Here is a 17,582-nt window from a genome sequence, read left to right on the forward strand (position 1 = left end):
ACAAAAGTTTGAAACTTATGTGATAAACTTCTATAACCATTTAAATTTTTACAATGGCTAAGAATTAGCATTCTTTATTTTGTAATGCAAATTAATCAGCACACAGACTTCTTAACTGGTCATTTGATAGTGTCTGTGAAAATCTTTGACAAGCAATAATTAAGGGGACATTTCTGTAAAGAAATACTATACTAAAGGAAAAACACCCTGTGGTAAATGAAGCAGGCTGGATGTGCTAGTAAGACAGGCTGAGCTATTGAATTTCATTTACTGTACATTACTATGTCTTTTTTTTTTTTTTTAACTGTAATGTTACCTTGCTTTTCCTCTGGCTAGAGTCATGCAATCCACCTTTCAAATTCTATCAGCTATCGTATTTTACATCTAAAATCTGAAAGCCCTTGTGATTAAAAATCAAAAAGCAGTGGCAAACAGCATTGAGCACTTTGTATATCAAGGACTAGTCCTTACAGTGTAGACACTTCAAAACATTCTCTCTCTCCCGCTGTCCCTCCCTCTTTCCTTCTTTTGTGTGCTCTCCAACATGTGCATGCACAAACACACCATGAGACGTATACAGAAGTCACAGGACAGACAACTTGGGGAACTAGTTCTCTCTTTCCATCATGTGGATCCCAGGGATCACACTCGGGTTATCAGGCTTTATGGCAAGTGTCTTGACCTGATCAGGCACCTCATCAACTGTACAATGCATACTTGTTTAATTCTCAAAGGAACTGTATGGGCAAAGTGCTCTCACCACCGCACGTTACAGTGAAGGAACACCTCTTCAGACATCAGGCTCTGCCAGAGGCGTGGAGGGCTGTGATGGAAGTGAAATTCTAACGCAGGTAGTGTAAGCACAGCATCAACACTTCAAATGCCTGCAATACACTGCCAGGTGCATCAGGCCCTTTGTAATTTATCCTCTCCACCTTGTTTCCTGAGTTTCATAATCCTCGCCCTAACCAGTTTCACCGTATAGAGAACTCTAGGCTGTTGGTCAGTGGCTCAGTGGTCACTCTTAAGCTTCACCGAATACCCACAAGGCAAGGAAGCTGCAGCACTCTGCCCATGTGGTCAGATCAGCATCATTTCCAAGTGCCTCTTGACTGTACACCATTACCCCTTCACTGTAAACTCCTCAAGGTGAAAAACCAAAACAAGCTTCCTCCATCACTGGCATTCAGCATTCAGAGGTACCATCCCGACATGGGTACAAAATCAGCAAGTGACTAACTTGCTCATGTTCTCAGAGCCAGTTATTTAACAGGGGGAGGACTTTGGCTTCATACAGGGCTATATTCATTTTCAGCTGTGTAGTTGTCCCTCGAAAACACTCAGGAACTCTAGTAACAAAAAAGAGATGCTTATGTAGCAGAGAAGAAAACATGGAGAACTGTTGAAGATTTTTATGGGTTTCTAAGAAATAATCGATCTGGTGTGCTAAATACGAAGTCATCTTTCTATATTGTTTATCAATAACCTCAGTGTCTTCAGTCAATTTCTAGAAGTGGAGTAAAATTTAGGGTTACAAGTTTGTCACCTATTCCAAAGCAAATATATTTACAGATTGCTGGAATAATGAATATGAACACCTTATAAAAGAAATCAGAGCATTAGAGTGAGTGTGAGTGTGTGAGTGTGAGTGTGTGTGTGTGTGTGTGTGTGTGTGTGTGTGTGTGTGTGTGTGTGTGTGTGTATACACGTTCTTATTGTTTTGTTACTACGTATGCCAGACTGGCTCATCTACAAGCTCCAGGGACTCTCTTGTAACTACCTGCCATCTCTGTGGCAGCACTTGGGTTCCAGGTGTTCATGTTACTCATCTGGCTTTTAGGTGGGTCCTGACTCCTCACACCTGTGTGTTCCCTCACTGAGCCACCCCCACCCCCATCCCCCAGCTCCTTGTTCTTTGTTAAAGAAGCTTTCCACAGGGCTGAGGATGCGGCCCGGCCCAGTGCTTCAAGTGCTTGCTACACAAGCATGAGGACTGAGCTTCACCCCCAACTGCATAACATTGGGGTGCAACGGTCCACATTTGTGATCCTAACAGTAGGGAGGAGGAGATGGGGAACCTGAGACTTAATAGCTGGCCAGTCTAGCCTAATCAGTGAGGCCCAGTGAGAGACTGTTTCGAAAAATAAGGTAAAAACAAATGAGAAATACATCCAATACTGACCTCTGGCCAAAGCATTCACACGTAAGCACACAGCTCCTTATCAAGCATGCTAGGTCACCTGTGTACATAAAGATTGGCCTTGGAAGAAATCCTTTCAGGAGAGGACTTTATTTCTTTATTTATTAGGTTCTTTCCAGTCATACATTATTTTATTTTCATAAAAATAAGCTACCAAAAAACATAGGTAACTTTCACTAGACACTTATATTGCGTGATAGTAAGTTAATATATGTTCATATTTTTCCAAATAAGTCAAAAACTTTACAAGCTACACCCCCAACCAACCTCTAACAAACCAGCCAACTTCCCACAAAACAATGACCTAGTTGAAACATAACTATAGAAACCTTCAAAGCGATTCCTCTAAAATAGGATCACTTCAAGAATTATCCACAAATATTCTAAATACAATTCTGGTTTACTTAACCCTTTCAGCCTTTGGCATGATCTTACAACAAGAGAATAAGGAGATACTTAAATTAGAATTCAGGAAGTTTAGAACTACTGCGGAAAGAATTAGGATACAGACTACAACAGAAACTGACCCTTGGTTTTACTCGGCATGTTGGTCTCATGTCTGTTCTCTTTGTTCATTCACTCTCACACTGATCAAGCAATACTTATTACATCTATTTTATCTGTGGGCACCATGCAGGCCTTGTAGACGAGGATGAAAACCACAGCTGATCTTCAGGGGCATGCTTTGGGACACTGTCACAACAGTACAGTGCACTCAGAACAAGCACATGATTTCAAGTTAGGAAAATACACTGACTCGAAGAACTAAATTCAGGAGTGATTTCATCTGTTTTTTTCTCCTACTGTGCTCTAGCCATAAGTGCCTCATATGAGTATAATGGTTTAAAATAAGGGCCTTTGCTAAAGGAGACAAGTAATTGCAAACACAGTGATGTGTGGACTTTCCTCTCTTTAGATTTTAAAATACTTTTCATGTATTTTTTTCCTTCTTTTCCCAGGGTCTCATGTAGCCAAGGCTGGCCTAGAATTCCTTTTACAGTCAAGGATGACTTTGAACTTTTTGCCTTCTTCTTGCCTTTGTCTCCCAAGGGCTGGGACTACACGTGTGCACCACCGTGATGACTCACAAAGTACCAGAGATGAAACCTAGAGCTCTGTGCCTACTGGACAAGCCCTCCAGCAACTGAGCTTCATCTCCAGCCCTAATACTTCTGTTTTACATCAAATATAATTTCACCTATTTCCTACAAAGTTCTCACTATTCTTATTAGCAATTTCCTTTCAACCTTTTAAGGACATCCCATTTTAAATATGTACAAGAAATAAAAGAAGCCTTCAACGGAAAAAAAAAAAATCTCAGATACCTAAAAAACTTCATTCCACCTGACCAGATTTTAGAATCAGAGAATTTATAAATACTATAGTGAAAACTTCTATTTGTCAAAACAAAATGTTATGTTGGCAGCTGTCTTCCACTAATCATGAAGGGAGGGAAAGAGGGATCCACTAACCATGGAGGGAGGGAGGGAGGGAGGGAGGGAGGAGGGAGGGAGGCAGGGAGGGAGGCAGGGAGGGAGTCAAAACTTCTAGGGTTCTGCTGAAACCATCTGAGTTGATGCTGGAAGCTCAGGCATTCTGGAACAGCCTGGTGAAGGCTAGCTCTTATTAATGATCCCACCCAAGCAAGGATGTACAATGGTAAGGACATAAGAACAAGAAAATAGCCTGACTCTAGGGTTAAGGATGTTCAAGTAAGGGATAAAAATAGTAGAATACCTGCACAGAAAATACTGCTGGCAGATTTTTAAAGAGCCTGTAATATCTGTAGTCTTTAGTGAACTCACATTATGTAGAACTATGGGAGTTTAAGCTCTGTCAAATTATCCCGAGTCAACCCTGGCACTCGGGACAAGAAAATAAAGAATAAACAAAACTGGCTTGTCAGGCTTTTACATGATTTCTTACAGCACCATGCAAGAGAAACTGGTCGGGTTTGTGATTCGCTCCAACAGGGAGGTGCCGAAAAGTAGAAAGTGTAACAGGATTATCTTTGTAAATCTGATCACTCACTGTGAATACAATTTAGAGAATGAGTCATTTAGCAAAGTATTACTCAGATACAAGCTTCTCAGAAAAAAATGTGTGACAGTTGTACATGTTTAGGGTAAAGACCCTAAAGTCTTGATTTGTTTAATGACAAGGACATATGCTCAGACAACCATCCTTAGATTTCACTGTGCCAACATCAGTGTGTACTCACACACACCTGATGATTGTTACTTTATACTCAGGTTGTATGATCTTGCCCACTGTTCCAAGGGTACAAACCTGGACAGCACATTACTGTTCAGAATACAGTGGTTAATCAGAGCCCAATGAGTAAATGTTTGTATCTATAAACATATCCAAACATAACAACTGTAGAGGAAAGTACAGTATAAAATAAAAATGCAGCACACCTGTTGAGTGTACTTAGAATGGGCCCTCAGGACTAACATATGTGCTGGAAGAGCCGGTATATGTGCTGTGCCCAGGGCAGTGCTATGCATCTCTAACTAGAAAACTGTTGTACAGGCTGCACTAAACCCATACAATTATCTTTCTTTAATAAATTAATCCTAGCTACTATAACTTTTTATTTTACAAGTTTATTTTTTATGTTTTGACTCTTTTGTAATCACAGCTAAAATCATAATGTACTTTTTTTTTTCTAATAATTTCACGTTTTCAATTTTCTTTTTAGAAATAAAGACATAAACATGTTAGCCCAGTCTAACTCAGGGTCAGGGTCTTCAGTACCATAGTCTCCACTTCCCCATCTTGTCCTACTGGGAGCCGACAATGCTTTCTGGAATCACTCTGAGGCCCGGCCACAGCTGCTCCTGGAGAGCTGTCCATCTCCAGGTACCCACAGTGGGCAACTTGGCTTACTTCTCTTCTATCATAGATCTGCCAACAGGAGGACCGCACGGTCCTTCTTTACAGACACCTTTCTGGCACTGGGTAAACTGAGCTTGCTGAGGTCTATGGAAGCTGCTGCCATAGCTCATCATGAATTTGGGACTCTTTTTCCTCCCACAGCCTCTTTTCCTCTGGCTGCCTCTTCATCTGTGCACTCCTGACCCAGTTCCAGTTCCTCCACGTCCACCCATTCCTCAAGAGCATCCCTGAGGCTGAGTACCGCCCTCACCCACACCTAGGGTTAAGGCGTTTGCCAGCTCCACCTCAGCCATGTGGATTTTCCCAACCTTCTTACCCTTGGCAAATTTTCTGAAGAAGGACTCCCCTTACTCATCTTCCAGATGCCATTTAGAACATGCTTTGGTGATGCCCAAGCTAGGTTCTGGCAGTAAAGAGTGTTTCAATTTGACCAGAACTCCATGAGTCTGAGCACAAGTCAGCAAATGAACTCTTGGTCATCTCCCAAGCCCCAGACTGCCAACTTTTGTTAATCTCCTTGTCCCTAATAATGCGAGTGCTCTGTTAAAACTTTATTCTCTCTCTCCCCTCTCCCCCTACACTTTCCTTCTCTCACCAAATCCCTTCTTCTCAACCATTCCTTGACTACTTTCATATGCTCAGGGAACAGAGACATGTGTGTGCGTGTGTGTGTGTGTGTGTGTGTGTGTGTGTGTGTGTGTGTCCCACTGGATGGACACATTACTTTGAGTAATGGTAACTTATTAGTGTATATACCACTAAGACTATGACACTCCCTATCTGGTGACTCCCCAGGGAGGGATGGGGCCTTATGGGATCCTTCCCCATGGAGACAGAGTGCTAATGATATCTTGCATAAATAGTCACTGCTGTTGTGAGTCCATGGGTGCAATAGCCATGACATGCCCAGAGGGGACTGTGTCACAGTACTGCTGATCCTCTGGATCTTGCATTCTTTATGCCTCCTCCCTGAGCCTTGCAGGACGTTGTGCAGATTTCCTACTTAAAACTGAGCATCCAATAGTCACGTATTTCCAGTACTTGGATCAGTTTTGAGTCTCTAATAAAGCAGAACTCTTAACAGCCACCAACACTTCTTTCTTCACCATCAGAGCTCTGAGAGAATGGGGGTCCTGACGGAGGGAATAACATCACTGACTGGCCTTCTACCTGCATAGTTCTTAATCACTTAGAACACTGTGTCTAGGGAAAGCAACGTGGTCTCTTCCTGACAACACTAACGGTGGCGTTTGTACACTCAGAGGCCGCAATGAAAAACACAAAATGAGGTTAAATAAAATACAAGAGAAAATAATCCAGTCAAAGAGACACAGTAAATACAAGATGTATGTTAGGCTGCTGCTATCACAGCACACCATATTGTTCCACAGTAACTTTTAAATACAAGTAATGTACTCTAAAATAACAAGTGTAATTCATAATGTATAAAACTGTCACAATGAAACATTTTCTATAATGGAAATGTGCTTATTTTAAACAGTATAGTTATTACATAAAGTAGTAACATTATCATTCATTGTCCTTATCAGGACTTCTGTACATAGCCAGGTCTGCTAGGTCCCATCTATAATCCCAGCACTCAGGAGCAAAGGCAGGGGGATCTTCATGGCCATCCTGGACTACATAAGGAGTGGCTTATGCATAAGACTACAGGTGCAGCCTGGGCTACATAGAAAGACCCTGATCTGAAAACAAAAAAATTAGGTATGTCATTATAATTTTATAGTTTATGTTTTATACAATGACCAGTGCCAATGTTACAGAAATACACAGTGCTGTGCTGGCTTGGACTTTCTGTTGGGAGGCAGTGGTGCTAATAGTCAGGCCCTGAGAACTCCAACCTGTACTGAGGTTTTGGAAGTCTACAATCTCACCAGGTGACAGGAATTTTTTAGCTACATTACAATCTTACAGGACTGCTGTCATTCATATATATATATATATCTTATCATTTCCCAATACAGCATTATGTGCACACAACTATAGTTTATAGTTGTCATTTGTTTATAAAGTCTAAATAAAAGCAGAGTGAATGCAAGGAAAAACAATTATATATAAACATAGGTACATCTCTTTATTTTATATGTATTGTATTTCTCATCTCTCACAATTACATATAAAAATTTGAATATTCTTCTTTGTGACTGTTCTAGTTGTTTTATAATTTAAAGTATACATTTAATTCTTTTAGACTTTAAAATAGTCTATGTATGTATAAAATATAATTCATGGTAAAACTATAGATATACACTGTGCAAACAATCTAAATAAAGTCTCAAATCTTTAAAAAAAATCTACACATTTATTAAATGAAATACAAATAATTTAGATACTAAAGAATATTTGTTCTAATTAAAATTTCAGCCAATAAAACTTCAAACTCCTTTGCTTCCCTCCAACCATTCATCCAACCACTAAGAGATTCACCGAGAATTTAAGGAGTAAGGAATGTAAATTTTAGGTACAAAATCTAGGAGGCTGGTTTTAGTATTTTACAGTCTCAAAAACAACACCAGTCACTGGAAACAAGTGTTTGAAGACATGAACAGGGAGGCTGACAGAAGAAGTTACCTGGACGGATGTAACAAAGCCCACAGTGTAACAGTGTCCTTTGTCCGAAGCCAGCTCTCATCCCATCAGAACGCTTCTGCAAAGCCCTCCCTAAGTTCTTCCACCCAGAATGGAGGTGAGCTGCCAGGTGCTGAACTGAACCACGGCACACACCAGTCACCACATCTGCCCAGTGACTGGTGACAGCTAACCACTCCAAACACGTCAGGCACTAACACCATCAGCTCATAAAGTTTACTGTTACCTTCAAATCCAGAATTCAGAAGGTGCTCCCCCAGGTCACAACCAAACACTCTCTCTTTCAAGATTCCCCGCTGCTTCAGCTTCTGCTTTGTTGGGCGAGACTTCATGAATGTTCGTAAGAAAGTAATGAGCTTGCCGTGCTTTTTAGACACTAAAAGAACAAAAACAAAATCGTGGATATCTTAGCTGTGGCCAGGGGTGACATTTCGGTTAGCACGAAAAGAAACCAACCTTGTCGTTACCTTCCAGATAACCTGCTATAAACACACTTTCTAACTGCAGCCAGCTGCCTGACTGTTGATGGACTTTGTTCTCCCCAGCCTGGGGTCCTATCTGATGGACGAGACTGGACTCTGTGACCTTTAAATTAAGTCTGCCTGGCAAACCAGCCAGCATGTCAGAGCATGCAGGAAGGACTGAGTTTGGATCCATTGTCTTGCTTTGGAAATCTTCATAGTTAGAAAGGCTCGAAGGAATATAAAGGTAGGTTCCCATCCAGCCAGTTCTTTTTTCTTTCTCAATATTGGAGAGAGAACCCAGGCCCTGGCATGCTCATCAAGCACTCTGCCTTTACACTCTTTACACTGAGATGTTAAGTTGGTAAGTTGTGTGGACATCTTTGAACTTGGTCTGTAGCGCAGGCAGGCCTCGGACTTAAGATCTTCTTGCCTTAATTTCCAAATTAGTTAAGATAGGCCTGCATTAACAAACCTGACTAAAATATTTTTCTTAACGATGAGAAATTTCCACAGCATTTTTAAGTCATGGGATACAACTGAAGGAAGAAACTGTCTTCCTTCTTCTTTTACCAAGAGGAACATCCTATGATGGCATAAAACACGGCGATCAACCTAATAGCAATAAAAATACCACATTACCTAAACACATCAACTTCACTTCTCTGAAGATCGAGGCAAGAAATAAGGAAATTAGTATCTGGAGAAAATATTTCCATCAATTAATACATCAGAAAGACAACAGTGAAAGCATTGAAAACAAACAAGTCCCTGGAGTAGTGGTATTGGCTAAGAAATACATCCTTCAGGGAGAGCTACTCTAAAAGACAACACACGCAAACAAATACCATAAGCTCAGAGATCAGGGGCTGGATGAAAGCCTCTTTCCCAAGGCCTTAATCCCCTACTCTGTACACACAATTGCTGGAGTCTCATTCATCCTACTATAGATTCTTCAGTAAATCCAAATCATTATCTTCAGAACAGATGAAGACTACTGAGGGAGCTCTGTGCCTCCACAGCAACTCAGGGCCCGGATGGACCACTCTAGACCAGATCAGATACTGATCATCCATTTGTTTCTTCTCATGGGGAACACTATTTGCAGATGGAAGCATCTTTCCCACAGGCTGCAAGTGTCCTAACTAAGCTTTCTTGAGACACACTTCCTTTGCTACGCCCAGGAAAAGCCCTGGGCAAACTGGAGCAAACAGTCACTCTACATTGTACAGGCTCAATGGGGACTCTGCTGTAGTCATCAAAGGTTTAAAATTTACTTACAAGGCAGTCATGATGCACACACCTTTAATTCAAGCACTCAGGAGGCAGAGGCAGGTGGATCAACGACTTTGAGGCCAGCCTTGTCTATACAGAGAGTTCCAGATCAGCCAGTGCTACACAGTGAGCCCTGACTCAAATCAATTTTTTCTAACATAGAATCATCAATATAATTTTGGTGTTACCTTAAATGTGCTAAACCTGCAAAAATTAAAAACTTTTCTATCTGAAGTTCTTAAATGCCATGCTCTTAATTTCCCTAGTATGGGTCAGACATTTATAGTATATTGGTTAACTTTATAGAGCCTGTGACACAAACTATAATAATAGGCTAGTGTGTATTTATTTCCCCCTAGCTGCTAGTAATTTTATTAATTAATTTACACTTACTATTGTGTGTATGTGTTTGTACAAATTACATTTAATTGTGTCTATGTGCATGTACTGTGGAAGACAGAGGACAACTTTTGGGAGTCAGTCAGTTCTCTCCTTGTTGAGGCAGGTCTTTCTTACTGTTGCTGCCATAATTTACACCCCAGGCTAGATAGTCCATGACGTTCCAAGTGATTCTCCAGTCTCTGTCTATAGGAATACCGGATTCCAGATTCCAGACATGCACCACAACCTCTAGCTTTTTGAAAATGTTTTACATAAACTGAGTTAACAGGCTTTTGAGGCAAGTGCTTTTACAATGAGCCATATGGTCAACTTTTATCTCCAATTTTAGATGAGGACACGGAGGCACAAAGATGGTAAGTCAACATGCTAGGGTTAAATAGTCAGAATTCAAAACTAGTCCATTTGCTAACACCCAAGCTCTTGGCAACTGTATGACACTCCCTAAATGAAGAGAGCAAGAGAATGGCAGATGTTTTTAGTGGCTAATAAGGAAATAGGTAGGACAAAGTAAACAAAACTCGGGAGCAAAGGAACTCCAGGAGACAGGATGGTCAGGGAGAACTGTTCCAGGAATATGTGTCAGAGCCAGAAGGTGTGAGAGCTAGTGGGGGAGCAAGGATTCAATGTGGTTACAAATGACAGGCCATAACAGAATATGGGTTTATGCCGTGGAACACACTGACTAGCTTACACAATTTGAAACAAGTGATTACTTAAAAAAAAAAAAAAAAAAACACCCAGTATGTATATGAGAAAGCCAAAAATGCACCAAGAAGGAGTTGGTTGAACAAAGCATTTTACATTCACACACAATTATTGATGTGCACTGCTTTGCTCCTTTGGCTGTTTTTGTTTGTTTGTTTGTTTTGTTTGTTTGTTTGTTTGTTTTTTGAGACAAGGTCTCACTATGTAGCCCTGGCTGGCCTAAAACTTGCTGGGCAAACCAGGCTAGCCTTGAACTCAGAGATTCATCTACCTCTGCCTCCCAAGTGCTGGGATTAAAGGCATGCATTGCCACACCCAGCCATTCTTTAAATCTTTTTAAAGCCTATCTACTGTTACAGTATAATCTCTAAGGTAAATTGAGTTTGAAAAGTAAGCTATAGAAGTTTATCATACAAATACAATGAGGAATGCATGTATCTCTCACAAACACTAACAAATTCACACACATACGCATGAATATATATAAAGAATCTTTTAAGATTTATTCTTTTAAAGTAGATCTCTTTTTTTAAGGATTTATTTAATGTGTATGGGTATATGCCTGCATGCATGCCTGGTGCGATGGATCCCCTGGAACTGGATCCATCTGGATAGTTGTGAGCTGTCATGTGGGTGCTGGGAATTGAACCAGGTCCTCTAGAGGAGCAGCCAGAGTATTCTTAACCTCTGAGCCATCTCTCCAGCCCACTAAGGTTTTTATTTATTTATTTATTTATTTATTTATTTATTTATTTATTTATTTATTTATTTATTTTTGGTTTTTTTCGAGACAGGGTTTCTCTGTGTAGTTTTGCGCCTTTCTTGGAACTCACTTTGTAGGCCAGGCTAGCCTTGAACTCACAGAGATCCGCCTGCCTCTGCCTCCCAAGTGCTGGGATTAAAGGCCTGCACCACCACTGCCCGGCTAAGATTTATTTTTATTATGCATATTTGTATGTATTCAAATGAACTCCTCAATAGCAGAAAGGGTCAAATATTCTTTTTTTTTTCTGTATTACTTAGAAACATCATACCTAGAATTATCAGTGGAAATTAATTACAATAGAAATTACAACTAATTGATAATAATGAGATAAATGTACAATTATGATCCTTTAACCAAACTCACAACACAATAAACCCCATTATTCAGAGAATATCCAGTGTTCAACTGGTCTTTCTAGGGTAGTAAGGTGGTTTTAACTGTGCTTCTTGGTTTGCCAATGTGGCTTTCTTTCCTGGGTAGGGTGATGAGTGTGCACATTTATTTTTTTTCTAAAACAGTGACACAAGGCCTAACTGAAAGCTGCAAGAAAAATGAAGGCAGCAGAGACTAGCAATTCTCAGCCCCATCTGTACTGGAGGGTGCAGGGAAGCTGCCTGTGTGCACACCCTCCTTGCTCCTGTCACCTGTTCAGAACCATTACATATCACAACATGACATCCAGTCCTGGGAGTGGGAGCTGGAGGGATGACTACATCCTAGCCCAAGGCTTAAAATAATAGACATTCATGGTAATAAAGATCAATCACACTGGATTAGAAATTAGTTAAACAAAATAAAAATGTTCAAATTAATTGTACTAGAGCAACAATTCCAAATTGTTCATTCATATTAGTTTTCTCACTTAAACCTTCTTCCCCATTTCTCACATACTAATATGGTCAAAAGGAACTCACTTTGGACATAAGAATGTCTCCCTCCCTGTCCAATGTTGCCAGTGTACTCCCTTGAAAGGCAAAAACAAAGTAGTCTCCATTCTATTCTACACTTCTGCTGAGGCCTGCAAAGTCTGGCTGTAGATGGTTAAGTGCTGACAAACCCATTCCTATGGAGAAACATAGTAATGCTGTAGAAGAGAGGCTGGAAGGGTCAAGGTCCACAAAATATACTAGATTAGAGACAATCAAATAATAAAACATGTAAGAAGCAAAGTATAAAATGATACCACTAAAACAAATCACATTCTATATCCAAATTTCCTATTCCAGAATAAAATGAAACATGGGTCACAATACTAAATTCTTCCATGTTATTTAGCCAGAACAGATTTTCTATCTGCAATCTTTTTATAAACCAGGCAAACCTACCAGACTGGTCTTCCTGGTAGTTACACGTTTTAGCAGAATGACTTAGTCTTGCCAACATAAATCTTTACAATACCAATTACCAGTTTATGGGGAGATACTAAAGACAGCCACTTCTGTAGAGCATGGTGAACCCTGATATGGAGGTTGGACACTGAGGTCTTTAATTACATGACAACAACTGCCAAACCGTCTCAAAGCAGACTTGAGTTCTCACACTTCACTAGAGCTCTCACAATCAGTTCTCACATACCTTCTAGACTAACTTAGTACAGGACTAGGCCTGGCTTAGTTTCTGAGGGTGTAAAAGAAGCTGGTTTGTATCTAGTAAATGGCCCCAGCATTAAGTTTATTTGAACATTCATCATTTATAACATTTATAACAAACTCAGAACGTCAAGCAGGTAATATTTTGGGTAAAAACACCATGTGGAGATTTCCCTGCAACAATGAAGATATAATAAACTTGTTAAGTCTATATAAAGCATGCAATTCTTAAAATTCAGAGGTATTTTACACATTGTACTGGAAAACCTACCTATGCTTTGTTCTCAAACACAGATTAGATAACCATCTGGCAGAAATTTAACAATGGGGATACAAGCATGGGCAACTACTGCACGATATTTATGTTGTAGTAGAACAACCTCTTTCTACTTAGCATCCTAAGTCTTGACTGTGTCCTTTAAATATTTTTCCATTACATAAATACAAAAAGATTTTAATTTTTATTCAAAATTCTTTGTTTGCTTTTATTAAACACAGCACTATTTATATACACCATGGAACACATGGTAAGGGTTTTTTATCTAGACCACTACTAAGCTGCCTTAATGGGCTAATACAAAATTCTGTTTTTTAAAAGAAAACATAAAAGGTAAATTTTAAGGCCTGCCTTGGTCTGCGATCAACCTAGCAGGGTCACATCTAAAGACTACTGACTCTCCCTCTTCCACCAGTTATCAAATGCCAATGGGCCTCAGCTGGGGTGGGGGGGGCGGGACTTCCTACTCACCCTGCCCCCCACTGTGCTCTACAGTAGGCTTTTGTCTGCTTGAGCTTGGGAAGATCTGTGTCTGCTGTTACAAGTGCTATAAGTTCCTATGTGCAACTTCCTATTGGGTCCAGAAGACACTGTTGCCTTGAAATTACCCACCAACTTTGGCTCTTACAAACTTTTCACTCCGTTTCTATGATCCTCAACTTTATGGGAGGAATGTGACATTTGTGTCTCACTTGGGGGTGTTCTGTAATTGAAGTATGTGGTGTTTTCAGCAATTTTGTCTTATCATCAAGTGCTGGAAGGCAGCAAAGAGTATTGCCAATAGCTTGTAATGCTTAGTGTGGGATCTATGGGACCCCTTTGGCTAACAACCCAAGGAAAAGTAACCCTTCCTGGAACTGGGGGTTTTATTTGCTAGCATGTGGAGTCAAGTTTGGGTATTGTTCCCATATTGTACGACAACTCTATTAAAGCTCTTTTAATTGGGTAATATGAACTGGAACCAATGGGGAGGAGGAGGAGTGGAAGGAGGAGACAATTCCTTCTTCTTCCCCTACCCTCCAGTTCCTCTTCCTGTTCCACCAAACAGGGGTTGCACATCAGATTTCTGCACATCAGATATTTACATTACGATTCATAAAGCAAAATTAGAGTTATGAAGTAGCAATGAAAATAATTTTAAGGTTGAGGGGTCACCACAACATGAAGAACGGTATTAAAAAGAGGAACTGTATTAAAGGGCTGCAGCATTAGGAAGGTTGAGAGACACTGAGTTAAACAAAGTATCCAATTTCATGTATCCATCATCTAGGTTTTTTAAGCTTAGCATTTTGCCCTATTACTTGCCCACATACATTTTTTCCCATTTTAAACTAGGGAATAAAGCGCTATAGACTGTTGAAGCAGTAGACTCTCCTTAAATCCTATTTTCTCTACACAGAAAACCTTCAGACTTAGTGTGTTCCATCTTCACCCGCGCTTTGTACTGGGACTACATGCGTATGTTATCACAAACAATTCAGATGAGCATGTTGTGGTTTAGAATTTTAGGAATGAAATCATGACATCAAACGTTACATCGTTATATAGTTTGAGATTTATTCCTGGCACTTGTGGTTCAGTATATTAATTTTTCACTGTATTAATCTTCCCTTTTTAAGTATATGCAACCATTTCTACTTGCAGTGTGCTACTGGCAGCTGGAGTTTTTCTTATTTTAGTCAGTTTGCACTAAGTAACAACTTAGTAAGTGCCTCTGTGACAGGTGATAGGCTTCCTCTGGCAGCCATGCTCAGAGTCATTGGACACCAGAGTACTCTGCTGTCCGGCCTTACTGAAGTTCACCAATAAAACCTAAAATAAAAGTTTGAAAGCCTCCTATTTAAACTTTACCAAAGTTGTCCCTAGAATGACAGTCCCTAGATAATTTACTAATATCATACTCCCACAGAATGTACCAGAGCCCCTCCTTCACACCTATGTTTTATTTTGTTTATTTCTTTTATCAACCTCATGAACACGATACTGTACTTGACTTTAACATACTTATGATTGTTGGTTTAGTGAGCATTTAGCTTTACTGGTTGCTCATTTTCCTCTTTAGTGGAATACTTTTTACTTTTTGTTTGATTGTATTTTTCTTACTGCTAGGTATTAATTTCTTACATAATCTGAAAAAAATGTGTTAGTTGAATATGTCACTCATAAAATCTTTACCATGTTTATAGCCTTCTTTTTATTGTACAAATTAAAGCATGTCTTTAGATATGGCATCTATACTTTATGGGATTTTTCTTTACCCCAAGTCATAAACATATTGCATGATTTCCCATATTAAAATTCAGCACTTTACATTTTTATAGCTCTCTTTCATATGAATTGTCAATTATTCTATCACCTTTAACTAAATACTTCTTTGTCTACTAATCTATAAAATTAATTATTTCTGTGAAAAGATGTACACTGATTTTTGTAAGTCCACTCCCCATCAGTACCTTACTTTAGTTTTTTTCTAGTACTTAATCAAGACGAGTCCTTCCATTTATTCTGAACTCTTCAAAACTGCCCTGCGTTTTCAGTCCTACAATTTAGAATCAACTTGTCAAGCGGCAGGGTGAAAACCTTTGAAAAGGTCATTGAAACTACATTTAATTATAGATTATTTTAAAAAAATTTAAACGTGTCTAACTACAACACTGAGTCTCCTCAGCTATGAACATAGTGTTTCTCTCCCTTTATTGAAGATTCTTTTACATCCTTCAGTTACTTTTTCTATGAAGGTCTTACCTATTTTCTGTTATAACTAGTCTTAGAAATGCTACTGTACATACTATCTTTTTCCTAAATTACACTCTCTAACAATCTCATTACTACTATGTAGAAAATTAACATAGTCTGCAATAGTGAGGTTCCAAAGGTTCCAAATTTGTCCTGTAGCTAGCTATGTGACTTCAAATAAGCTAACTGTAATTCTATATCTATAAAAACATTGAAAACAGTAACTATGTAACGGGTTTTTGGTACAACTGAACAATTTAAAAGTCTGAAGCACTCACTGATGGACAGAAAACTTAACAAACATTATTTCTTTTATTCAATAATCATGCTGACCCCTATTAGTTTTTACTGATTCATTTTTTTTATTTATGTACGTGTGTATGTGTCTATGTATATCATGTATGTGCAGTTCTCGTGGAGGCCAGAAGAGGGAACCAGATGCCCCTAGAACTAGAGGTTCAGGTGGCTTTGAGCTGATGATGTAGGCGCAGGTAATCAAACTCAGGCCCTGTGCAAGAGCAGCACGAACTCTTACCTGCCAAGCCAACTCTGTAGCTCCAGTTTCTGTTACTATAATAATGTGACTGTAGACCCTTCTAGACTGACATACAAATAATCTAGATTTAATTCTTCCATTCCAGTCCTTTTATTTGTTTCTGTCTAGTTTAATTGGATCTTTAAAAAAAAATGTTTATCTTAAATATAAGAAAGAGAAAGAAGGATAAATAGTAAGGATGTCTGAAAAAGTCACTAGGAATCATATTAGTAGGTACCTAACTAAAAAAAAACAAATGCCTGTAAGTCTGTATATAAATATACATACATAGTTTCAAGGAAATTCTCTCATTTGGGTTGACAATGCTCCCTCCAAAAGCCAAAGACATCTAACAAAAAACGCAAACCCCTGGCAAGGGAAGCCCTCTTTTGAACTGCTGGTCAGGGTTGTTCAAGAGACTCCCAAAATATTCTGTACTACAGTTGTTGCCCCTGGTTGCCCCACAGAGGCAGAACATAAGTCCCTGTTGCTGAAGACACTATGCACTTCAAATGCGGGGCCCAGAGGCCTCTGAGCTGGAACTGACCTGAATGCTTCCTCATGAAGACTAGCTTTCATGGGACCAGAAGGTACCATGCAATCTTCCAAAGGAGGGAAACAACCCACAGTTCCACCAGCCAATGACGCCCAACAACAACCAGCATGGCACGATACTCCTCACGGTACAGTAATGGCACACACGCCCTGGCAGTAAACAACGGTCTCTAGTGGACTGAAGACATGCCTGGTACTGGAAATCCGGCCATCTAACCAGGGCTAGTGAAGTCGTGGATCTTAGAGGAGACTCGACAACCGCCACTTCACTGAACCAGCACAATCCCTCCCTACATTCTAAATGTTTATCCTTATACTCCCAGATAAGCCTAGTGCTCACCCCGCACCAGGGAAACTTTGCAACAGATCACAACCATTAGAGAAAACCACAAACAATCAAAATACAGAGCTGTGGAGCTCAGACCCAACCAATACGTCTCCAGTACGACTCCTGCACCCAAGGCAAGGATCACTGCACTGTGGAAGAGAAATGAGAAAAGAAACCATGAACTTGAAAGAGTGCAAGGAGGGGTATGTGGTCGGGCTTGGAGGAGGAAAGGGAGGGGGAAA

At 39.8% G+C, this 17,582-nt stretch overlaps 1 protein-coding gene across 1 annotated transcript in view; it reads right to left on the reverse strand.

The window, feature by feature from the left end:
* The window catches only part of Arhgap32 (Rho GTPase activating protein 32), a 234,977-nt gene that overhangs the window by 18,956 nt on the left and 198,439 nt on the right, over positions 1 to 17,582 (reverse strand). Inside the window, 1 exon segment of the mRNA XM_028879075.2 lies at positions 7,938 to 8,087. Coding sequence (XP_028734908.1) covers positions 7,938 to 8,087 — 150 coding nt within the window.

This window comes from Peromyscus leucopus, chromosome 7 (assembly GCF_004664715.2).
Source record: "Peromyscus leucopus breed LL Stock chromosome 7, UCI_PerLeu_2.1, whole genome shotgun sequence".
Classification (NCBI taxonomy): domain Eukaryota; kingdom Metazoa; phylum Chordata; class Mammalia; order Rodentia; family Cricetidae; genus Peromyscus; species Peromyscus leucopus.